This window comes from Carcharhinus amblyrhynchos, chromosome 3 (genome assembly GCF_965287045.1).
Source record: "Carcharhinus amblyrhynchos chromosome 3, sCarAmb.v2.hapA, whole genome shotgun sequence".
Taxonomy (NCBI): Eukaryota; Metazoa; Chordata; class Chondrichthyes; order Carcharhiniformes; family Carcharhinidae; genus Carcharhinus; species Carcharhinus amblyrhynchos.
In genome coordinates this window covers 17361469-17387289 of record NC_137326.1, presented here as the reverse complement: position 1 = coordinate 17387289, position 25821 = coordinate 17361469, and the positions used below count along the sequence as shown (strand labels likewise).

Genomic DNA, 25821 nt, shown 5'->3' with positions numbered 1-25821 from the left:
ACCAGCTGGCGGACATCTCTAATCTCTCTTTATTCGCAGACATCTTTAACCTCTCTTTACACCAATCTCAGATCCCTATCTGCTTCAAAAAGATAACCATTATCCTTGTAGCAAAGAAAAATCAGGCAGCTTGCTTAAATGACTATTGTATGATGGCTGTGATATCCATCATTATGAACTGTTTCAAAAGGTTAGTCATGGCACAATTCAATTCCAGTCTTCCAGACTGTCTGAATCCATTACAGTTCACCTATTGCTGCAACAGGCCCACAGCAGATGCCATTTCCCTGACCCTGCACTCAATCCTCGAATACCAGGATAACAAGACACCTATGTCAGACTGTATATACTGACTACAGCTCAGCCTTCAACACCATTATTCCTACAAAATGCACTTCCAAACTTCGTAGCCTGGGACTCAACTCCTCTCTTTGTGACGGATCCTAGAACAAAGGACAAACACAGCCCGGGAAACAGGCCCTTCGGCCCAACGAGCCCGTGCCGCCATTTTAACATTACCAGTCCCCCCTCCACCCATGACCCTTATCTATGCTTATGGCATTCCACATTGAGGGAAACTAATTTAGGGACAATTTATTACCTCCAATCAGCCTAATAGCAAATCTTTGGGGTGCGGGAGGAAACCGGAGCACCCGGAGAAAACCCACGCAAGCACAGGGAGAATGCGCAAACTCCCACAGACGCTGGCCCAAATCCATGTGTCTGCACAGCAAACAGTGATAGTCACTGAGCTGTCGTGTTGCCCAGCATCTGGTCCAGTTTAAGCGCACACTAACAACATGAAGTACTAGGCTATTCCTGAACATCCAAGAGCAGCCCTAGTACGACCCATCACGTGTATGCCCCTCGTTGGGCAACAAGGTGGACCAACTTAAAACCTGTGAATTAAAAGAGAAAAACCCACAGACTGCAATCAGTCAGGATAGGCAACAACACTGATGCTCCACAGGGTTGTGTTCTCAGCCCCTTATTATACTCCTTATACACCTGTGATTATGTGGCCAAATCCATCTCGATTTTCAAGTTTGCTGATAACACCAACATAGTGGGTTGGATCTCAAATGATGACGAGACAGAGTACAGGAAAGAGATAGAGAATCTGTGAGCTGTGCGACGACAATAATCTCTCCCTCAATGTCAGCAAAACGAAAGAGATAGTCATCGACTTCAGGAAGCATAGTGGAGGACATGCCGCTGTCTACATCAATGATGATGAAATGGAAATGATCAAGAGCTTTAAGTTTCTAGGTGTCCAGATCACCAACAACCTGTTCTGGTCCCTCCACACTAATTATTATTCAGAAAGCTCACTAACACCTCTACTTTCTCAGAAGACTAGGCAAATTTGGCATGTCCACTACGACTCTCACCAACATTTAGAGAAGAATCATAGAAAGCATTCTTTCTGGTTGTATCACAGATTGTCCTGCTCTGTTGAAGACTGCAAGAAACTATGAAGGGTAATGAATGAAGTCCAGTCCATCAAGCAAACCAGCCTCTCATCCAGTGACTGTCTACATTTCCCGTTGCCTTCTAAAAGCAGCCAACATATTTAAGGATCCCATGCACCCCGGACATACTCCCTTTCACCTTTATTGGGAAAAAGATACAAATGTCTGAGGTCACGTACCAACTGGTTCAAAAACAGCTTCTTCTTTGCTGCCATCAGACTTTTGAATGGACCTACCTTCTGTTTAATTGATTTTTCTCTACACCCTACTATGACTACAAAACTATACTCCGCACCCTCTCCCTTCCTTCCCTATGTACGGTATGCTTTGTATAGTTCACAAGAAACAATACTTTTCACTGTATACTAATACATGTGACAATAAATCAAATCAAATCAACTGCATATCAGACTGGATTGAAAAATGTTTAGCATAGGTAAGATGAATGGGCTGAGCAAAAGATTACAAAGCAAAGAGGGTGGTGGCCCTGCAGAAGTCCTATAATGGTATCAATCCAGGTGGGAAATCTTTACACCAGTTTTTCATGTAACACAGCTAAAATGGGAGGAGGAAGGAAGGAGTGTTTTACACAGGGTACCCTCTCATCATTTTCTATCTCATAATGATTTTACTTGGAATTAAAGTGTACTGAACAGCCAGTCTGATGGCACAGGAATTTTTTCCAATGAGTAGCTGAGACTTGCGTGTTGGAAAATTTTGGGAATTAATCACCAGTTCATGCAGTAGCAGAAGCATTAAAATTGAGCACTGTAGGAGTGTTGGAATTGGCCATGGAGGGCAAAATCAGCAAGAATTTTGACTTCAATTATTGCGCTGCAATTCACCTATGACCTTAATTAAAATTGGGATTGGGCTTGCGTCCATCAGCCCCTATCAAACGGCTTACTAACAATCACTTTCGTGACTGTAACAGCCATATGGGCAAAACACCAGAAGACTTGCAACAACTACTGAATTGTACCCACACAGACTCAGTGCCTCCACGAGGACAAAAATATGGAAAGGAAATGAACTCCAGCAGGTACCTGAATAAGGGTACTTCTCTTGAGACTGTTTTAACCTTCTTCGTTCTCTGGCAGATAATGGACGGTCCTAGGGTAAAACAAAAAAAAATTAGAATGGAATTCTCAAAATGTAATCTAAACAACAATTTTAATTCTATAACAAGTCACTACTTTTTCTGTTCACTTGTCAGGGTATTATCAAAAAAAGTATTCAAAAATTATAGCAACAACTTATGTTTATATAGCACCTTTAATGTCCCAAAGTGTTTCATAGGAATGTTATAAAATAATTGTGACACTGAGCCATATAAGGATATATTAAAAGTCAGATGAACAAAAGCTTGGTCAGAGGTAAGTCTTAAGGAGTGTCTTTAAAGGAAAAAAGTGAAACAGGAATTCCAGAACTTATGGCCCAAGAGCTGAAGACATGGCCATCTGTGGTGTAGTAATTAAAATCAAGGATGTTCAAGAGATCAGAATTAGATAAGCGTAGATATCCCATAGGGTTATGGGGTTTGTGGAGATTACGGAGATGAGAAGAATCAAGGCCATGGAGGGATTTGAAAACAACAAGAATTTCTAAACCAAGATGTTCCTGATGGATCAGTGAGTGCAGGCAATGACGGAACGGGACCTTGTGCAAGTTAAGAAATGGATAGGAGAGGTTTGGATTTATGGCGGATACAATGTGGGAAACCAGTGCATTGGAATAGTCAAGTCTAGAAGTAACAAAGGCAAAAATGAAGTGGGACACCACAAACAGCAGTGCAGCAGCAGGAAGGGAACCAATCACAAGTGATACTTTGGCTACAATTAGATAATAAAGGATAGAACTGTGTGAGAACAATCCTAACCAGTTGGATGTCAGTGGAGAGGAGGAGGATGGTGTAGTCAATCATGTCAAAGACTGCAGACAAGTTGAGAGGGATGAAGAGGGATAATTTACCTTTGCCTCAGTGTCATAGGATGTCACTTATGATTTTGATAAAAAGCCATTTTAGTACTATGTCACAGATGAAATGTGACTGGAAAGATTTAAACTTGCGGTTTCAGCAAAGATGGGCAACACGTTCAAGGGCTTTGGAAGTGTATTTTATGAGGACTTGGATATATTTGTACAATGGTCCTATACATACGCACACTTGACACCAGTAATTTGGCGCCAATTTTCTTTCCCTTTCTGGTAAGCCAATTGTAGACATGGCTTGTTTTGTTATGTGAAACAGAGGGTCAGAGGCAAATAGTAAGTGAATGAGGCAAGGATCACAAGCAATGACAACTTTAAACAATCTCAACATGAGCCTATGTTTAACATTTTTATAATATTTGATTTTGTCTTGACTTGAAAACTCTGCGGTCACGTACCAACTGACTCAAGAACAGCTTCTTCCCTGTTGCTGTCAGACTTTTGAATGGATCTACCTTGTATTAAGTTGATATTTCTCTACATCCTAGCTATGACTATAACACTACATTCTGCATTCTCTCGTTTCTTTCTCTATGAACAGTATGTTTCGTCTGTATAGCCACAAGAAATATTTTCACTGTATGTGAAAATGTGACAATATGTGACAACACATGACAATAATAAATCAAAATCAAAGCCTTCTGATGAGTGACAGTTAAGCCTGTAATTAAAGTAAATCTCTAGCCGAGATATTTGGATCATCGATAGTCACAGGTGAGGTGCCTGAAGACTGGAGGATTGCAAATGTTGTGCTTTTGTTTAAAAGGGCTGCAGGGAAAAGTCTGGGAACTACAGGCCACTGAGCTTCACATCTGTAGTGGGTAAGTTGTTGGAAGGTATTTTGAGAGAGAGGATCTACAGGCATTTAGAAACGCAAGGACTGATTAGGGACAGTCAGCATGGCTCACAAATTTGATTGTGTTTTTTTGAAGGGATAACCAAGAAGGTAGATGAGGGCAGTGCAGTTGATGTTGTCTACATGGACTTTAGCAAGGCCTTTGACCCAAGGTATCGCATGGTTGCAAAAGGTTAAAATTTCATAGCATCCAGGATGAGGCATCTAAATGGATACAAAATTGGTTGTAGAGAGTTGGTTTTCAAGCCGGAAAAAGCAGTGTGCCTCAGCGATCAGTGTGGGTCCACTGTTATTTGTCATGTATATGAATGACTTGGGGGAGAATATAGGAGGCATGATTAGTAAGTTTGCAGATGACACCAAAATTGGTGGCATAGTGGACAGTGAAGAAAGTTATCCTCAATTGCAACTGGATCTTGATCAATTGGGCCAATGGGCTGATGAATGGCAGATGGAGTTTAATTTAGACAAATGTGAGGTGATGCATTTTGGTAGACTGAACCAGGGCAGGACTTACTCAGTTAATGGTAGAGTTGGGGAGAGTTACAGAACAAAGAGATCAAGGGGTACGTGTTCATAGCTCCTTGAAAGTGGAGTCACAGGTGGACAGAGTGGTGAAGGCGGCATATGGCACGCTTGGTTTCATCGGTCAGAACATTGAATACAAGAGTTGGAACATCTTGTTGAAGTTGTGCAAGATATTGGAAAGGCCACACTTAGAATACTGTGTGCAGTTCTGGTCACCCTATTATAGAAAGGATATTAAATTGGAAAGAGTGCAGAAAAATTTACTCGGATGCTACTGGGACTTGATGGATTGAGTTACAAGGAGAGGATGAATAGACTGGGACTTTTTCCTCTGGAGCGTGGAAGGCTGAGGGGTGATCTTATACAGGTTCATAAGATAATGAGAGGCACAGATCAGCTAGTCAATATCTTTTTCTAAAAGTAGGGGAGTCTAAAACTAGAGGGCATAGGTTTAAGGTGAGAGGGGAGAGATACAGAAGTGTCCAGAGGGGCAATCTTTTCACACAGAGGTTGGTGAGTGTCTGGAACAAGCTGCCAGAGGTAGAAGTAGAGGCGGGTACAATTTTGTCTTTTAAAAAGCATTTAGATAGTTACATGGATAAGATGGGTATAGAGGGATATGGGCCAAATGCGGGCAATTGGGATTAGCTTAGGGGATTTAAAAAGAAAAGGGTGGCCTGGACAAGTTGGGCCAAAGGGCCTGGGCTGTTTCCATGCTGCAAACCTCTATGATTCTAATAGTGTCATTGATTTATTTGTTCACTGTTTAATAAAACAGAAAAAGTTGGAAATACTTTTAGCATGTCAGGGAGCATTTCTGGAGAGTGGGAGTTAATATTTCAGATTGATGACCTCGTCAGAACTGAAGCAAGTCAGAGATGTATCAGGTTTTATCTAAGTACAAAGGCATAGAAAAGGCAGGGTGGGGGGAGGGGATGGGGGGAAGGGATAGAAAGGCAAGGGCTGTGAAAGTGTGGGAGTCAAGACAAATTAAATGACAAAAGGGATGATGGCACAAGGCAAAGGCAATGTTATGCTAGAGGAGGTGCAAATAAGATTAACAGTATCATCGTGACGAACAGCTGCCTTCTGGAAGACTGGGGACAGAGATTATGACATGAAATCAATGAAATAAATGTTGAATCTGAAAGACCATAAAGAGCCTGCTGAGTATTTACAGCAATTCCTGTTTCCGTTTTATATCTCTAACCGCCTTTTGTGTTACTGTTTAATAAATCTGTTTGGAAATTTAAAACCTAAGCTATGTTTTAGTGCAGTGCTTTTCAAAGTGGGTGTTGTAATCCATGGGTCAGTCATGGGATGTTGAAAAATGGGTCACCAAAACTGATTCCCAAAGATTGCCTGATGTTTTTTCCATTTTCTCTCTGGCTAAATTTTCACTGCAGTACAGTGAATGACCACATGAGGTCACACAAAAAAAAACATATACATGCACTTGGTGCCAAGGGTCCTATACAGACGTGCACTTGACAGCAGTAATTTGGTGCCAATTTTCTTTCCCTTTCTAATAAGTCAATTGTAGACATGGCTTGTTTTGTTATGGGAAACAGAGGGCCAGAGACAAGTAGTAAGTGAATGAGATGAGGGTCACAAGCTATGAGCATTTGGTAAAAACGGGTCACCGAAAGCAAAGTTTGAAAAACATTGGTCTGTGGTAATGTTGATTCTATTGCTTTCTGGAGAGAAGTTTCAGTGCCACCATGTAACTTCGATAATATGCAAAAATACAGTAACAAGGATTTTGTTTCCAAATTGCTGTGCTCACTACAAATTATAAAGTTTATTTATTTATTAGTCACATATAGGCATACATTAACAATGCGATGACGTTACTGTGAAAATCCCATAGTCACCACGCTCTGGCACATGTTTGGATACACTAAGGGACAATTTAGCATGGCCAATCCATCTAACCAGCACATCTTTCGAGTGTAAGAGGAAACTGCAGCACCAGGAGGAAACCCATGCAGACACAGGAAGAACATGCAAACTTCACACAGAGAGCGACCCAAGCTGGGAATCGAACCTGATCCCTGGCGCTGTGAGGCAGCAGTGCTAGCCACTGTGCTGCCCCTCTCGATACTGAGCAGGCTTCAAATCATAGCAAAGGGCTAGTCCATCTGCAGGAGTGGTTGGAGATCCTGAACCCAAAAAGATATCAGGCAAAAAAAATCCAAAACATATTCCCCTGTACCAAATTTTAAAGTTAATATACAGTATGCAAACAATTACCATAAGCACTTTTGTAAGGATCAGGTAGTAGTAGAGAAGACGTATGTCAGTTCATTATAATTTATTTTCTTAATAAAAACAATGGGAATTCAAAGTCGCACATGGTCCTATGCAACGCATGATGAGATTCCCTATTCTCTGACCTAACTTGCTGCACTCATGCTCTGAATGTTAATTCTGATAGCTCAGAACCATGAACAATCATATTGAGGCTGAGTAAGATGTGGCACGAATTGCGTGGCAATAGCAGAGTTCTTTGCTGGTGGAGGCTGGGATGTGGGGGCGGAGAGCAATATTACTGCTAAAATCCTGTAGTGTGCTACAGGAAGAGAATCCTCATTGTACAAACCTGTGAGGCTCCGACTTCATTATCCTTGGAGTTGCCCACTGATGTGGGGATTCCACTGACTATTTTTTCGGAATTATTCTGCAGCTTCTTCATGTGAACTTTGGGTTCATTAGGTGGTGGAGAAGGCAACTGTCTAGGAGCTGATGCTTTTACCTGTAAAAGTAAAAATCTTGTTTAAAAATTGAACATGAGTTTCTAAATCTGCTCAAAACAACGCACTGATTTTAGGAATGAGAAGAGTATACTTTTTCTAATTCATTCACAGGATGTGAGCATTGCTGGCGGGGCCAGCATTTGTTGCCAATTCTTAATTGTCTTTAATACTATATATATAATAAATGGCATGCTTCCAATTAGAGAATAATGGTTTTCTCAGACAACATGGAACACTGATTTGCTTGTGCTGTAAAGAAATAAAATTATAACTGATATGATTCAGCACAGACATGTGTTTTGAGATAAGCAAATTAGATATTTTGTTAAACATACAAATATACAAATTCACTTACTTACCTTCTCAATCTTCCTCACAAATTCATTATTCTTCTGTCTGCACTGCCGTGAGATTGAGGGCTCAGATGTAGAACAATGTGGCAGGTAAGACATTGGACTTTTTTCTTCAGGTTGCTTTGTGATATTCTCTGGAGGCTCTTCCTAAATTGAAAAGAATGATTCTGACTGTTCACTAGATGTAACACTGAACAGTTATAAAACAACAAAATATAATTGCAAATGTAGCTGTTAACACTGTTACAATCAAGTTGGTTGTGCCTGATGTGAAAGAATTGGACTGAATTGCCTATTTTTGCGCTGTGCTTTCCGAATAATATTCTCTATCTAAATGTACAATTTATCTGGTGGATTGATTGTAAATTTAGATAGAGGATATTACTTACCCTGCTGGTGTAAACTTTGTGTGCTTGAAACCCTATTTTTGTTTTATCAGAAATAAATATTACAGGATACTTACAGTTATTCCAACTGGTACAAACGGTTGCAGCAATTTTTCTGTAGAGTCAAAACTCTCCTGTCAAAACAACAAAAATACCAATGAAATCTCCCCTACCTTAGTTTGATAGTTGCTATAGCCTCAGCTTCTTCAATGTCTACACATCATTTTCACATTGTTCAACTCAATCAATTATTTTTTTAGTATGCAGTCTCGTAAAATCTATTTGAAATCATATTTAGATTGCCACATGAAGTTCTCCAGGAAACATGCATTTATTAGAGATTACTTCAACATGAATTGTCAAGCAGTACTGCACTGACATTAGGAGCAGCAGTTTCTTATCTTTTGGCTACTTGCCAACTCAGGTGGGAAAAGCAGTGTGCAACCTACTGGCTCCACTGCTGTCTTTTCCCGTCATATTTTTTGACACAAGTCAAAAAAAGTCCTGGAGGCACAGAGTCACGCCAGCAATCTGGAGCCCGCCCCAACAGCAACCTCAGCTTTTCTAAAGAAATAAAAATCAAAAAGGATGCCCCCACAAACACCAGAAACCTCACTCCAAACACCTTCCCAAATGAAGCCAAAGTATTGCCCAGATCTGACCCTCTCCACCCCAGGGGCAGTACTTTCTTATCTGCCCTCATTGTCAAGTCTCATTGGTCCAGATCTGTTGTAAATGCTGCTGACAAGATGTAGATTGCCAATGTGGGGCGATATTAGAGAGGGGAAGCCCATAAATGACATATTAAAGTATGCTAAATGAGGTTCCGACTCTTCACGGCAGTAACCCCACTACATAATTGGTGGGGACAATCGAGGAGGGAGATCCTGCCAGAGTAAAAGCGGTTTTGGGATTCCCGTTCTATACTCTGCCCAAAAACGGCGACAGAAAATCTCGGCCAAGGATTTTGTTTCCCCACTAAGTACAGTATTCATTAATAAGTCATACTGTCTCTTGGAGAGAGTGATCATTGTATGGTGGAGTTTCTGGTGCAGATGGAGGAGGAGAAAGTGGGTTCCCGGACGCGCATCCTTTGTTTGAATAGAGGGGAGTATGGTAGGATGAGAGAAGAATTGGCGAATGTGGACTGGGGGAATGTGTTGGAAGGTAGGTCTGCTGAGGAGCAGTGGAGGATCTTTAAGGAGATCTTTCTTGGTGCTCAGCAGAAATTTATTCCGATGGTTAAAAAGGACAGTAGGAAGAGAGGTAATAAGCCGTGGATAACGAAGGAGGTGAAGGAAAGTGTTAAACTAAAAGCGGAGGAATTTAGAGTAGCTAAGAGCAGTGGGCGAGAAGAGGATTGGGAAAGGTTTAAATGTCAACAAAGATTGACAAAGAAGTTGATAAAGGAGGGTAGGAGAAGCTATGAGGCTGGGCTAGCGCTTAATATAAAAAAGGATAGCAAGAGTTTTTATAAATATATAAAAAGGAAGAGGCTGGCTAGGGTGAACGTTGGTCCTTTAGAGGATGAGAAAGGGGACCTAGTGGTAGGGGATGGGGATATGGCGAAGGTCTTGAATAACTTTTTTGTTTCTGTCTTCACGGAGGAGGACGTGAATAATTTGCCGGGTGTTAGCGATGGAAAGGTGGTAGGAATGGAGGGTCTTAATGACATTACTGTTACTAGAGAGGTGGTGCTCGACAGACTGGAGGGGCTGATTGTGGACAAGTCCCCAGGACCGGATGGAATGCATCCGAGGGTTCTGAAAGAAATGGCGGAGGTGATAGTGGATGCCTTGGTGGTTATTTTCCAGACGTCGCTGGATTCCGGGGAAGTGCCGGAAGATTGGAAAACGGCTAATGTTACGCCATTGTTTAAGAAGGGTGCCAGGCAAAAGGCGGGGAATTATAGGCCGGTTAGTTTAACGTCTGTGGTAGGTAAAATGTTAGAATCCATCATTAAGCAGGAAATTGCGAGGCATCTTGAAGGGAATTGCTTGATAGGGCGGACGCAACACGGTTTCATTAAAGGGAAGTCGTGTCTGACAAATTTACTGGAGTTCTATGAGGATGTGTCTAGGGCAGTGGATAGAGGAGAGCCGGTGGATGTGGTCTTTCTGGATTTTCAGAAGGCGTTTGACAAGGTACCTCACAAGAGGTTATTGCAGAAGGTCAGGGGACATGGAGTTGGGGGTAGGGTGTTAGCGTGGATAGAGGATTGGTTGTCAAATAGGAGGCAGAGAGTGGGGGTCAATGGGTGCTATTCGGATTGGCGGATGGTGACTAGTGGGGTGCCCCAGGGGTCGGTGCTGGGGCCTCAGCTATTTACCATTTATATAGATGATCTGGAGGAGGGAACCGAGTGCAGGGTGTCGAAATTTGCTGATGACACCAAGATTGGGGGAACGGCAAATTGTGCGGAGGGTGTGGAGAGTCTGCAGAAGGATCTAGATAGGCTGGGCGAATGGGCCAGGAAATGGCAAATGGAATTTAATGTTGGCAAGTGTGAGGTGGTCCACTTTGGTAGGAAGAATGGTAGGAAGGACTATTACTTACGTGGCGAAAAACTGCAGCAGGCGACGGTGCAGAGGGACCTCGGGGTCCTTGTGCATGAATCGCAAAAACCCAGCTTGCAGGTGCAGCAGGTGGTCAGGAAGGCGAATGGGATGCTGGCCTTCATAGCGAGGGGGATTGAATATAAAAGTAGGGAGGTCTTGCTGCAGCTGTATAGGGCATTGGTGAGGCCGCAGCTGGAGTACTGTGTGCAGTTTTGGGCGCCGCACCTGCGCAAGGATATTTTGGCCCTGGAGGGAGTGCAGAGGAGGTTTACTAGGCTGATACCGGAGTTGAGGGGATTGAGCTATGAGGAGAGGCTGAATAAACTAGGCTTGTACTCGTTAGAGTTTAGAAGAATGAGGGGAGATCTCATTGAGACTTATAAGATGATGAATGGGATGGATAGGATAGAGGTGGAGAGACTCTTCCCGCTCAAAAAAGACAGTAGGACTAGGGGGCACAGCCTCAAGATAAAGGGGAGGCGGTTTAGAACGGAGTTGAGGAGGAACTTCTTCACTCAAAGGGTGGTGAATCTCTGGAATTCTCTGCCCGTTGAAGTGGTGGAGGCTGCCTCGCTAAATATTTTTAAGAAGCGGGTTGATGGGTTTTTGATAAGAGAAGGGATTAAGGGTTATGGGGAGAGGGCGGGAAAGTGGAACTGAGCCACGACAGATCAGCCATGATCTTATTGAATGGCGGGGCAGGCTCGAAGGGCTAGATGGCCTACTCCTGCTCCTATTTCTTATGTTCTTATGTTCTTATGTCTTTAAAATCAAAAGAAAACTAACCTGTCAATTGTCTCTAGCAAACTGTTCAGCAGCTAAAATAGGTCCAAGTTTGTTTATATATTCAAATCCATAGTTAGTAGTAAATACCTGCTGCTTTGGTTGAGATTTTTATTATTATTAATAAATTTTGGTGTCATACATTTAATCAAATGTATTAGCTTAAAGACTTGTAGAAAAAAAAACAGAATACCAACGTAAATCTTGTTGATAAAATCGCATGCACATGCAAACTCACAGAGCAAAATTTAATACCCTTCAACTCAAGATTCCAAGGTAGTTTGGGGCCCATGATCAGACAGGAGGGTGCGGGGTGGGGATTTTCTTTTATTTCCACCTAACCACCTCCCCTGCCCAAATTTAAGTCTGGGTGGGAAGGCTTAAGGGTGGGCTTCCCCCTCCAAATGGTAATAGAGGTCCTTAAATGGACAATTAATGTCACTTAGGGGCCTCCTCCTGCCATCGTGGGTATTCAACAAGTGGTGGGCAGGAAGTATTCGCCATGCAGGAGAAAAAAAGCACTGGAGGTAGGTAGTGGGGAGAGTTGTTCCTCATTCAAGGGCATTCAATATCTGATTGAGGGACCTAGCATCAAAATGGAGGATCGTCCGTGGAAACACATTTGTTTGGCCTCATTGATGACCTGCTCCCTATGACCTCCATCCAGCCATCACATACCTTTCTCCAGGAATCCCACGATGAACTCTGGTAAAGGCTCAAGTGTATTACCAGCAGCAGCAATCGTTCCCAGTCTTTGGGAGGTTTCCTCTAATTAAATATCCCCTGTGGAACCAGGAGTTCCATCAAATTTTCACATGACTAGTTAGGGGATTCCCTTGGGAATTCCAGAAAATGGGTTGTCAGGAATGCCATCAGTTTTGATGGTAGATTTTGGCACTCTCCAAATGCCTTGCACCCACTTAACTTCCACCAACAACTGCATCAACAATGTAAATGGCTGAGAGCATTTTGAAATCTAACTACTTCCTACCTGTATGTCAAGTGACTTCACTTCCTTAAAAACAGGCTGAAGCAGTACAAAGGTGTCATCCTTTCCATCAGAGAGTTTACCCAAGATCTGGTTATCAGAGTTTTCAGCTTTTCCTTTCAGCATTGCACCATTGTGTAGTCCAGTGTTGTCAGTCTGAGCATTGCTGGCAAGTATTTTGGCTTCTGCATTAAGACAGTCTCTTGATCTGGGTAAAGGTTCATTCCCCATTGTACTGTCAGACTTAGAGTTCCTTCTTTCAGCTCCATGCATTAAATCAATGTCCACCTTGCTTATTGTAGCTACTGAGTTTGTTGTGCTGTTCAAAACTTGGTTAGAAACATTTAAACACTGTTCTTTTCCCTGATTACTACAGGTCACATCACTTGGCTTGCTCTCTTCACATGCCTTTTCTTCCTTCTAGAATATGAAGACAAATATTTTACTTCAAAATTACAGAACTTTAAATTTAGTTTTCTGGAAGCTTTGTCATTTACACAGATCCTTAATTCAGATATAGTGCACAAGTTAATTATTTTCACTTAATTGTTTTTCATTCTCAGAACATTGATTTTTACTTCCTGCGCTAGTTTCCATTGAGATGTTGGATGAATGCATATATAGAAACATACACAGAAAATAGAAATAGTAGTCCATTTGGCCCTACAGCCTGTTCTACTATTCATTTTGATCATGGCTGGTCATCAAATTCAATATCCTAACCCCACTTTTCTCCCATATCACTTGATCCCTTTAACTCCAAGAACTATATTTAATTCCTTCCTGAAATCTCTCAACATTTCAGTCTCAACTACTATCTGTAGTAGTGAATTCCACACATTCACCACTCTCTGGGTGAAGAAATTTCTCCTCACTTTAGTCCTAAAAGTTTTACCCCTTATCCTCAAACTATGACCCCTAGTTATGGACTCCCCTACCACTGGGAACATTCTTTCAGAATCTATCCTGCCTAATCCTGTTAGTTTCTATGAGATCCCCTCACATTCTTCAAAAGTCCAATGAATATAACCCTAACTGATTTAGTCTCTCCTCATATGGCAGACCTGTTATCCCAGGAATCAGCCTCATAAACCTTTGTGCACTCCCTCCATATCAAGAATATCCTTCCTTAGATAAGGGCACCAAAACTGCACACAATATTTTAGGTGCAGCCTTACCAATGGCCAATACAATTGCAGCAAAACACCCCTATCTCTATTCTCAAATCCTCTCGCTATAAATGCCAACTTACCATTTATCTTCAGTACTGCCTGCTGTACCTGCACACTCACTTTTAGCAACTGAAGCACAAGGACACCAATGTCTTGCTGAATACCTTGTTCTCTCAATTTACACCCAGTCAAATAATAACGTCTTCCTATTTTTGCTACTAAAGCAAAATAACCTTTAGAAGGCTTTTGACAAGGTCTTAGTTATCACATTTATCCACAACATACTGCATGTGCCATGTACACGTCCACTCATTCAGTCTGTCCAAATCATGCTGAAGCATCTCTGCATCCTCTTCACAGCTAACCCTTCCACCCAACTTTGTATCATCTACAAATGTGGAGGTAATCCATTTAGTACCCTAGTCCAAATCATTAATATATGATTTGTAAAGTTGGGGTCCTAGCACAGATGCCTGCAGTATCTACTAGTCACTGCCTGCTAAACGGAAAAAGACCCATTTATTCCAACTCTTTGCTTCCTGTCTGCTAACCATCTTTCTATTCATCTCAAGACACTAACCACAATCCCATGTGCTTTAAATTTACATAGTAATCTGTTCCATGAGACCACAGTGGTTAGCGCTGCTGCCTCACAACGCCAGGGACTTGGGTTTGATTCCCGGCTTGGGTCACTATCTGTGTGGAGTTTGCACATTCTCCCTGTGTCTGCATGGGTTTCCTTCGGGTGCTCCAGTTTCCTCCCACAGTCCAAAAGCTGTGTTGGTTAGGTGGATTGACCCAAACAGGCGCCGGAATGTGGCAATTAGGAGAATTTCACAGTAACTTCATTGCAGTGTTAATGTAAGCCTTACTTGTGACGAATAAATAAACTTCTTTGAAAGCTTTCTGAAAGTAAAAATAAACCACATCCACTGGTTCTCCTGGGTCAAATCTACCAATTACATAAGAACTAGAAGCAGGAGTAGGTCATCTGGCCCCTCAAGCCTGCTCAGCCATTCAATAAGATCATGGCTGATCTTTTTGTGGGCTCAGCTCCACTTACCCGCCTGCTCACCATAACCCTTAATTCCTTTACTGTTCAAAAATTTATCTATCCTTGCCTTAAAAACATTCAATAAAGTAGCCACAACTCTTCAGTGGGCAGGGAATTACACAGATTCACAATCCTTCGTGTGAAGAAGTTCCTCCTCAACCAGTCCTAAATCTGCTTCCCCTTATTTTGAAGCCATGCCCCCTGGTTCTAGTTTCGCCTGCCAATGGAAATAACTTCCCTGTTTCTATCTTATCTATTCCCTTCATAATCTTATACGTTTCTATAAGATCTCCCCTCATTCTTCTGAATTCCAACGAGTATAGCCCCAGTCTACTCAGTCTCTCCTCATAAGCCAACCCTCTCAACTCCGGAATCAATCTAGTGAATCTCCTCTGCACCCCCTCCAGTGCCAGTATATCTTTTCTCAAATAAGGAGACCAAAACTACTCTCAGTACTCCAGATGTGGCCTCACCAGCACCTTATACAGCTGCAACATAACCTCAATGTTTTTAAACTCCATCCCTCTAGCAATGAAGGACAGAATTCCATTTGCCTTCTTAATCACCTGCTACACCTGCAAACCAATTCCTTGTGATTCTTGCACAAGGACACCCAGGTCCCGCTGCACAGCAGCATGCTGCAATCTTTTACCATTTAAGTAATAGTCCATTTTGCTGTTATTCCTACCAAATTGGATGACCTCTCATTTACCAACATTTTACTCTACCTGCCAGACTCTTGCCCACTCACTTAGACTATATATATCCCTCTACAGACTTTCGCGATCCTCTGCACATTTTGCTCTGCCACTCATCTTAATGTCATCTGCGAATTTTGACACACTACACTCCCCAACTCCAAATCATCTATTTAAATTGTAAACAAATTGTGGTTCCAACACTGATCCCTGAGGCACATCACTAGTCTTTGATCGCCAACCAGAAAAACACCCATCTATCCCCACTCTTTGCTTTATGAGTTAACCAATTCTCTATCCATGCTAATACATTACCTGTAACACTGTGCACCTTTATCTTATCTAGCAGTCTTTGATGCAGCACCTCGTCAAATGCCTTCTGGAAATCCAGAAACACCACATCCAAAGGTTCCCCTTTGTCCACTGCACATGTAACGTCCTCAAAGAATTCCAGTAGATTTGTCAAACATGATTTCCCCTTTGTAAATCGATGCTGACTTTGTCTGATTTTATCACCTCTTTAACTCCAATTGCTGAAGTTAATGCAGTGAAGGTGCTCCCACAGTGCTGTCAGGTAGGGAGTTCCTGTATATTGACTTAGCAATGATGATGGAACAGTGTGAAATATTCAAGTCAATGTGGCATATGATTTGGAAGGAATCATGATGCTTCCTTGCTGCTGTTGCCTTTACCCATCTAGGTTGGAGGTAGGAAGCATGTGAAATACTTCTTTCATAGCACACATCATATTCTATTTCAATAATGCAAACTCATATGCGCATCAATATGATGTGTCATGGATTGGTGAGTCATATGTTGGACCCTCATTTTATTCAGTTCTATTTTATCTCTGAAAGTCACTTGTCAGGTGCCTGGTTCTGGGTTAAAGGAATTCGATTTAGGTTCTTGGTTTGTGCTTCCTTTCCTCTTACTGGTTGGCCCATGCTAGCATTGGCAATAGGCTGGGAGTTGTCTATTAGGGCTGTCCCGGGAATCCAGAAAGTGTATGATATGGGAGGGAGCAGTGATGTAGCAGAGAGAAAATAAGAATTGCAGCATACCCTCAAAAGTGAAAAAAGGAAAGACAAATGTGGCGAAAGCAGCTGCGTTATCCTCTGAATGAAAAAGGTTAGCAGTTTCTGCAGACAATATACTGACGCAGTGAATAATTATAGACTAATTAAAAATGTTCACTTGAAAACAAATACCACAAATCTTCACCAAGGTGTAACTCAGTACTTGGAACTCTGACCTTTATATATTTCCTGGTGGGATCCATGTCCTGTAAGAGGACCCCTGCTTCACGCTCTGAATCGCGCTTCAACGTCATAGTAGAGGAATTAATGGATCTAGATTCTAAAGAGGTTTTCTTACGTGTTTTCAAAGCTTTCCTACAATATATATATAAAAAGTATTACAAATAATGTCAATAACTATGGACCAGAAACACTGACAACATCACATAATTATGGATGAGAATGGCTATTCATCCTGTATGAGTTCATCCACCCAGTCAGAATCTCCCCAATTCACTGTCTAATTGTTTCTTAAATGCTTCTAAGGTTTTCACCTTCACTACACTACCTGAAATTTTACTGTTGATCATGAAACCATATATTGTTTATATGTTGATCACGTTTCTTGACGTTAGTCTTAAATTTATCGTTAGCAGTTTGAATCTGTGTTGTCTTCCTGCACAAGTCACAATTTAATTGAAGTAATATTCTGGACATATCTCCATTCTCTTAAGTTATTTTATTTACTTCTGTGAAATCACTTCACAATTTTTTCAGATACTGATCATTTAAATTTTTCTCACCTTATCTCATAACTGAGATGTTTGACACTAGGGTTCAGTTTCATAGAATGCCTCCAGCACTTGAATTCCTCTCATGTATTTTAGCAACCAGAGTGTGTCACAGTATTGAAGATACAGTCCAAACAGAGCATTATTTGATCATAACTTTTTTGGAATGATACTCTCCTTAATCCAACATTCCACTGATTTTGTTCAATGCTGTTCTGCATTGTTTAAACATGTTTTACATTAAGACCACTAAGACACATAGCAACCTGCTTCTGTTTAGAAATAAAGATTGCTATGGTTATCTTTTTTCCCCAAACATCCTCCTCCAATGTAGAGAAACTTGCGTGGTAAATTTGAGAACGATTTAATTGAACAATTTTTGTTTTAAAAGAGTTATCAAATATACCTACGCTTTTGTGGCTTCCAAGAACAAGGCAATGTGACTCTTAATGTATGACTTCCTGAGAACCGCTTTGACATTTGGTCGTTCCTCAGGTCTCCTGCTCAACATGCTATGTATCAGCACTCCCAGCTGTTCACTGTATTCCTTTGGTATAGGTGGCAGCTACACAACAGATACAAACATTGTTCAAGTGAATAATATTGTGCTGAAGTCTCCACATCACATCTATTCTAAATATATTAATGGACCAGACTTTTCTCTAGTAATGGAAGTAGGTACGGTACGGGATCAAGAAGGACAAAAACTTCTTGGCAGCAATTTCAAATTTGCATAACCTTTCTGAATCCACGCTACTTTTTTGTGGCCTTCTTGTGGATTGGGAAAGCCTTGGATTGTACCCTGAACACACGTCTTCTAGGGTTGCCAATTCTAAAGCAAAAGTGAATTTTGCCCCTTCCCAGTATTTCTGTACACTAGCATGAGTTTTGGAAGCCCTAAACATACCCATCCTGCTGAGGAGTGTGTGAACACTAGGGAAAGGCTGCTAACAAATCGGAAACATTCTGTCAAATAGCATTAAATGTTTTGACAAATTCAAATGTCACTGTTAGATGCTGTATTGTAATACAGACATGTTTTAACTGCAGCAATTCATCATAGTGATCCATACTGCAAAGGTGAGTTGACCATTGCATTGATCAGCGCTTCATAACATTTATTTTACAGAATTGATTCATTATAATCATATTTCTCCGTGGCCAATATATAAACAGGTTCTTTCTTTAATATATGTCTTATTGATTTTCAGGATCTGGGAGCTTCTGGCAAGAAGGATATTTATTGTCATTTCAATTTGCCTTGAAAAAGCTCTCCTCTAGAACCGCTGAATACTGACAAACTGAGTAAAATGTTTAATGATGTTAATTGGAAATACGAAAGTGTCATGGAATGTATATTACCTTTCCTTCAATAATCTTGAAAACCAAGGAGTTCATATCCTTGGCATTAAATGCATGTTTCAACGTTGCCATTTCAAAGACACAACAACCAAGGGCCCAAACGTCCGACTATATAGAAAAATGAAGAAAGGCTTACAAGACAGACACTATTTCTCCTACAATTCACATTATTTTTGCAACTTCACTAAAATATGCTATAGTGTTATGCATAACTCTTTGAAGTTTCTCTTGATAGCACAAAGTGCAAAATCAACCTAGTCCAAGGAGATGGCGTTCTCATTCAAAGTAAAGTTAAATTAAAGTTTATTTATTTGTGTCACAAGTAGGCTCACATTAACACTGCAATGAAGTTATTGTGAAAATCCCATAGTCGCCACATTTTGGCGCCTGTTCGGGTACACTGAGGGAGAATTTAGCACTGCCAATGCACCTAACCAGCACATCTTTTGGACTGTGGGAGGAAACCGAAGCACCTGGAGGAAATCCACGCAGACACGGTGAGAACGTGCAAACTTCGCACAGGCAGTGCTTCAGGCAGGCATAAAATCTGGCGCTGTGAGGCAGCAGTGCTAACCATTGTGCCACCCCAAAGGATATTTATTTACATATTGGGATAAAGCTGAGTACTGAAGATTAATTTCTTTTTCAGTTTTAATGCTCAATGGCTGGATTTCCAGGACTTTAGGAAACCTGGCATTAAAGGGAAGTAAAAACTGTTAAACATAATATTTATATTTTTCAGTACTGCTTGTGGGCCAGGAACAGCAGACAAAGCAAACCAGTTTTGACTTCACATGTCCAAACCTCCAGCTAATGGAACTCCCAACACCAGCACTTAAATCTCAAATGCCTCCCCATCCCTTCAAAGTTCCTCATCTCTGCCCCGATCTCTCTCCAGCAACTCAAGATTACCCCTTACCCATCAAACCATGTAACTCAACATTATCCTCTCCCCTCACCATGCTACTGTTCAGGTTCATATATATAAATGGCTGCACAGACAGGATATTACAGAACAGCTTCTGCCCAAGATAAAGGCAATATTAAAGAGAAAAAAAACATACACCACGTGCAATAAACATATGTAGAAACAGGAAAAATATATACTTAACCTATAATATAAAATTGACCTAACCAAAAGCATAGTCATGTTATACAGGAGCACTTTACCTTATGGTTGTATGGTTTATTACAAAAGAGTTCTGGACTCATGTAATAAGGTGTTCCAATCAGAGTACTAGCCATATCATGCTGGTTTTCCAACACTCTAGCAATGCCCAGGTCTCCAACTTTAATGATATTTGTTTTTGTGAGAAAAATGTTCTGAGTTTTAAGATCTCTGTGCAGGATGTGTTTTTCATGTAAATACTGAAAAAGAAACAAAGATCTCAATAAATATGCAGTCACTTTTTAATGAAATGTTTTCTATTCCAAACATGAAGCTCAAGCCACAGCATTACTCTATACATCTCACCCGAGTGCAATGTGCTTTACAAAATCCCAGTTGTGCGTTAATTACAAATAAGATTGACAGAGAATTTAGACACAAAATTTGTAACATCTTATTTGAAAAAATATTCTGCACAATTCTAAATTGGTGAATGAACAACCATATCTAACTTAACACTGATAGTTTGGGTTTGAATTTTAATTATAGAAAGACATTTGAACAGTCAACCCACACGCACACATTGACATACTTATTCACAAACTCAATAAATGTTGCTTTAAAGAAGTTGCACAATCTTCTAACCTTGGGATGAATTATTGGTGGAAAAAATTCGAAGGGATGGCTGCTGAAATAATCATTTGTCATTCAACCTTTAACATGGGTTATGCTTTGGTCAATACCGTCATATTATTATGAAGGTATAGTATTATGAAACCCTACAGTGCAGAAGGAGGCCATTCGGCCCATTGAGTCTGCACTGACAACAATCCCATCCAGGCCCTATCCCCGTAATGCCACATAGCCTTCTAATCTATGCACCCCAGGACACTAAGGGGCAATTTAGTATGGCCAATCAATATAGCCCGTGCATCTTTGGAATGTGGGAGGAAACCGGAACACGTGGAGGAAACCCATACAGACACAAGGAGAACGTGTAAACTCCACACAGACAGTGACCCAAGCTGGGAATCAAACCCAGATCCCTGGAGTTGTGAGGCAGCAGTGCTAACCACTATGCCACCTTGCCACACCGAAAATGGATAACTCATGTTGAAGTTACAATGACCATGGAAATTGCAGTGCAGCATTACAGTTTTGCCCTTTTTAGCTTATTTCTTTGATTCTCCATAGAACTGTACCTGTAAAGCCATGGCAATCTGGACAAACCACTCCACGATCTGACTTTCTGGAAGCAACTTGCCCTTCTGTTCCTTCAGCTTGTGATACAAATCACCACCTTCACAGTAACCCATCACAATGTATAAAAATCCATTGTCTTCTTCCCATGACTCTCTGTAGGTAACAATGTTGGGATGTCGTAGCTGTGATAAAAGCTGGGCTTCTTGTTCTGCTGCTTTGCGCTCACGGCTGGAAACATTTCTTAAGTTCAGCTTCTTCACAACATACTGCAATTTCAATGAAATTCAATCATAAACACAGATATTAATTGATTTGAAAAATTATATCTTTTTAAAATAATTATGTATTTATTTAAAATAGATATTATTCTGTGGAGTTCTTAAGATAAAAGAGGAGGGTTGAAGAGAGGTGGACGGGTGGCACTGTTAGTAAAGGAAAGCATCACAGTAGTGCAGAGGGAGGACAATATGGAAGAGTTAGGGATTGAATCGCTGTGGGTGGAGTTGAGGAATAAAAAGGGAGAGATTACGATGCTAGGGGTATACTATAGGCCACCCAACAGCCCGAGGTCAGTGGAGGAAGGCATTTGCAGGGGCATTTCGGATAGGTGCAGGAAGAATAGGGTGGTTGTAGCGGGTGACTTTAATCTTCCTGGAGTAGATTGGAAGGGGCCTAGAGCTGGGGGTACGGAGGGTGAGGAGTTTGTAAAGTGTGTTTTGGAAGGGTCCCTAGAGCAGTATGTAACTAGCCCGACAAGGGAAGGGGCTATACTGGATTTAGTGTTGGGTAATGAGCCGGGGCAGGTGGTTGAGGTTGAGGTAGGCGAACATGTGGCTAACAGTGACCACAAGTCCATCTACTTTAGGATAAAAATGGAAAGGGATGAGTGCTGGCCAAACGGGAGAGTGCTAAACTGGGGTAAGGCGAGCTATAGCCGGATTAGGAGGGAGCTGAAGGACACTGATTGGGAGGGACTGTTAGCTGGCAAGTCCACGGTTGGCAAGTGGGAGGCTTTTAAGGGCAATCTGAAAATGTTGCAGGAGAGGCATGTTCCAGTTAAGCGGAAGGATGGGAAAGGTAGGATAAGAGAGCCGTGGATTACAGGGGGTATTGAAGACTTGGTGAGGAAGAAGAGGGATGCGTATATTAGGTCGAAACAACTGGGTACGGAGAGTGCGCTGGAGGAATATAGAGAGAGTAGGAGGGAGCCAAAAAGGGGGGGTTAGAAGGGTGAAGAGAGGGCATGAAATGGCTTTGGCTGATAGGATTAAGGAAAATCCAAAGGCATTTTATTCCTATATTAGGAGCAAGGGAGTAGTTAGAGGGAAAATTGGTCCTCTTACGGACAAAAGTGGGGAGTTATGTATTGAGTCGGAGGGAATGGGGGAGATCCTGAATGAATACTTTGCCTCGGTATTCACGAAGGAGAGGGGTTCGGTGTCGTGCGGTGTCTTGGAGGGAGCTGTGGATCAGTGGCAGGAAATATCTATTACGAGGGAGGAAGTGCTAGGGCTTTTAGGGAGCGTAAGGATGGATAAAGCTCCGGGGCCTGATGGTATTTATCCCAGGCTGCTTAGGGAGGTGAAAGATGAAATTGCTGGGCCTCTGGCGCAAATCTTTGTCTGTTCTTTGGACACAGGTGAGGTCCCAGAAGACTGGAGGGTAGCAAATGTGGTACCGCTGTTTAAAAAAGGTAGTAGGGATAACCCTGGAAATTATAGACCGGTGAGTTTGACATCGGTGGTAGGGAAATTAGTGGAAAAAATACTTAGGGGTAGGATGTATGAGCATTTGGAACGTTGCGATCTGATTAGGGATACGCAACATGGCTTTGTTAGAGGGAGGTCTTGCCTTACGAATCTGGTAGAATTCTTTGAGGAGGTGACAAAAACGGTTGACGATGGGAGAGCCGTTGATGTCATCTATATGGATTTCAGTAAGGCGTTTGACAAAGTCCCTCATGGTAGGCTGGTAGAAAAGGTTAAGGCGCATGGGATACAAGGACAGGTAGCTAGGTGGATTGAGAACTGGCTGGGCAATAGGAGACAGAGGGTAGTTGTTGAGGGGACCTTTTCGGGCTGGAGGCCAGTGACCAATGGTGTGCTGCAGGGCTCAGTACTGGGACCTCTCCTCTTTGTAGTATACATAAATGATTTGGAAGAGAGCGTACGTGGTATGATCAGCAAGTTTGCGGATGACACCAAGATGGCAGGGTTGGCAGATACTGAGGTGGAATGTCAGGTGATACAACAGGATGTAGATAGGTTGGTACATTGGGCAGATAGGTGGCAGATGGAATTTAATCCTGACAAATGCGAGGTGATGCATTTTGGAAGGAATAATGCAGAGAGGAGCTACGTGATAAAGGGTAGACCGATTAGGAGTATAGAAATACAGAGGGACCTGGGAGTGCCGGTCCACAAGTCTATGAAGGTTGCGACACAAGTGGAGAAGGTTGTGAGGAAAGCTTATGGAATGCTAGCCTTTATAGGAAGGGGTATAGAGTATAGGAGCTGCCGTCTAATGCTTCAGTTGTACAGAACGTTGGTTAGACCGCATTTGGAGTACTGCGTCCAGTTCTGGTCACCTTACTACCGGAAGGACGTGGAGACTCTGGAGAGGGTGCAGAGGAGGTTTACCAGGATGTTGCCTGGCATGGAAGGACTGAGTTATGAGGAAAGGTTGGAGAAACTGGGACTTTTCTCCTTGGAAAGACGGAGATTGAGGGGAGACATGATAGAGGTATATAAGATACTGAAGGGAATAGATAGAGTCAATAGTGAGGCGCTGCTCCCTAGACTGGGTACAATTACGAGAGGGCATGATCTAAGGGTGAGGGGGGAGAAGTATAATTTGGATGTGAGAGGAAGGTTCTTCACGCAGAGGGTCGTGGGGGTATGGACCGCGCTACCGAGTAGGGTGGTGGAGGCAGGAACGTTGGACTCGTTTAAGGTTTACTTAGATAGTCACATGAGCGAAACGAGGATGGAGGGTTATAGTAGGGGGTATTAAATAGGGTCAGAGCCTCGGGAGACACTGGAAATGCAGGCTTATATTTTAACGTTTTTGTCTTTTTATTCCGCAGGTAGAGGTCCACCTTGTTGTCAAACGAGGGGCATGCACATGGTGGGTCGTGCGTGGGCTGCTCTTGGAGGTTCCGGGAGTGGCCTAGTACTTCGTGTCGGTGTGTGTGCTTGATCCTGGACCGGTAGATGGGCGCCACAACAGCTCAGAGACTAGCACTGCTAGCTGCGCAGATATATGGATTTGGGCCTGTGTCTGTGGGAGTTTGCGCATTCTCCCTGTGGTTGCGTGGGTTTCCTCCGGGCGCTCCACACCCCAAAGATGTGCTGTTAGGCTGACTGGTTTACCAAATTGACACTATTCTCCCCTGAATCTGGCTAAGTTGGGGATTCCACTCACAGACACGCAGGGTAGGGTCGGTGTAGGAGGATGCAGCGGCGCAGGCTCGTTGGGCCGAAGGGCCTGTTTCCCGTGCTGGGTTGTTCTTTGTATAAAAGGTGCATAAGGAGCACACATAGGACATAAGAGCAGGAATAGACAATCTGGCCAATTGAGTCTGCTCTGCCATTCAAACAGATCATGGTGGATCATCTAACTCTATACCATCTCCACATCCCTTCATGTCATTAGTACCCAGATATCTATCACCTTCTGCCTGTATCATGATTGAGCTTCCACAGAGTTCTGGGATAGGAAATTCCAAAGATTCACCACCCTCTGAATGAAATAATTCCTTCTTATCTGAGTTTTAAATGGCCTGCCTCTTATTCGATGTGCTCTGGTTTTGGACTCATCAGCCAAAGCTGGGATGGGGAGATCGGGCCTGTAAGAATTTTTAAAGTATCAATGAGACTATCTTCCATTGTTCAAAACTCTAGAGAATTCAAAGCTCAATTTCCTCAATGCCACCGTTTTAAGAATTATCCTGGTGAACCTCCGATTGCACTCCCTTCATGGCAAATATATTTCTTAGATCAGGAGACCAAAACTGTACACAATGTTCCAGGTGCTGTCACACTGAGGTTTAATCTAATCTGTATAACTGCAACATGACTTCTTTACTCCTGTACTCATATCCCCTTGTGATGAAGGCTAACATATCATTTGCCTTCTTAATAGCTTGCTGCACATGCTAGCTTTTAGAGACATGTGAAAAGAACACCCATGCCCCTTTGCACATCAACACATCCCAACCTCTCACCACTTAAGAAATACACTGTCTTTCTGTTTTTTTACCAAAGTGGATAACTTCACATTTATTCACATTATATTCCACCTGCCACGTCCTGGCTCTTTCACTTAACTTGTCCAAAAAAGCTTCTTGGAACCTCCTCAATTTACATTCCCATCTAGTTTTGTGTCATCAGCAAATCTCTCCTATGCTTTTAAGCAACCAGAAATCATTGGAGAGATAACTGAACCATCATGCTCACAGGTACTTATGGATCTCCAACAGAACTGAGAGCAAGGCTTTGCACTCACACTGGCCATGGGTCACATAGTCCCTGGAATGCCTGAGAACTAAACCTACCTGGGCTGGAAATAGTGGTGGCTTTTTCCAATAGGACAAGGAATTGTTTCTTGATTTGTACAGAGACAGAGATCAAACCTTCAGTGGCAAGTATAGAATGGAAAGCGAAAATAAGTTACACTCCTATCCTCTTTGCTAGAGCTTAGTGGCTCTCAAAGGGGACATGAAGGTTGATGTCATCAAGGCAGCA

At 42.1% G+C, this 25821-nt stretch overlaps 1 protein-coding gene across 3 annotated transcripts in view; it reads right to left on the bottom strand.

Annotated features, from left to right (window-relative positions):
- Nucleotides 1-25821, bottom strand: part of nek4 (NIMA-related kinase 4) — a 42331-nt gene that overhangs the window by 8109 nt on the left and 8401 nt on the right. For all 3 annotated transcript variants that reach the window (XM_080181760.1, XM_080181761.1, XM_080181762.1), the window contains exons 2-11: nucleotides 21076-21342; nucleotides 19936-20133; nucleotides 18766-18873; nucleotides 17814-17968; nucleotides 16849-16987; nucleotides 12676-13092; nucleotides 8421-8477; nucleotides 7964-8104; nucleotides 7451-7603; nucleotides 2519-2585 (exon numbers count right to left, since the gene is read on the bottom strand). In XM_080181760.1, the coding sequence (XP_080037886.1) occupies nucleotides 2519-2585; nucleotides 7451-7603; nucleotides 7964-8104; nucleotides 8421-8477; nucleotides 12676-13092; nucleotides 16849-16987; nucleotides 17814-17968; nucleotides 18766-18873; nucleotides 19936-20133; nucleotides 21076-21342 (1702 nt within the window). The remainder of the gene's footprint in view (nucleotides 1-2518; nucleotides 2586-7450; nucleotides 7604-7963; nucleotides 8105-8420; nucleotides 8478-12675; nucleotides 13093-16848; nucleotides 16988-17813; nucleotides 17969-18765; nucleotides 18874-19935; nucleotides 20134-21075; nucleotides 21343-25821) is intronic.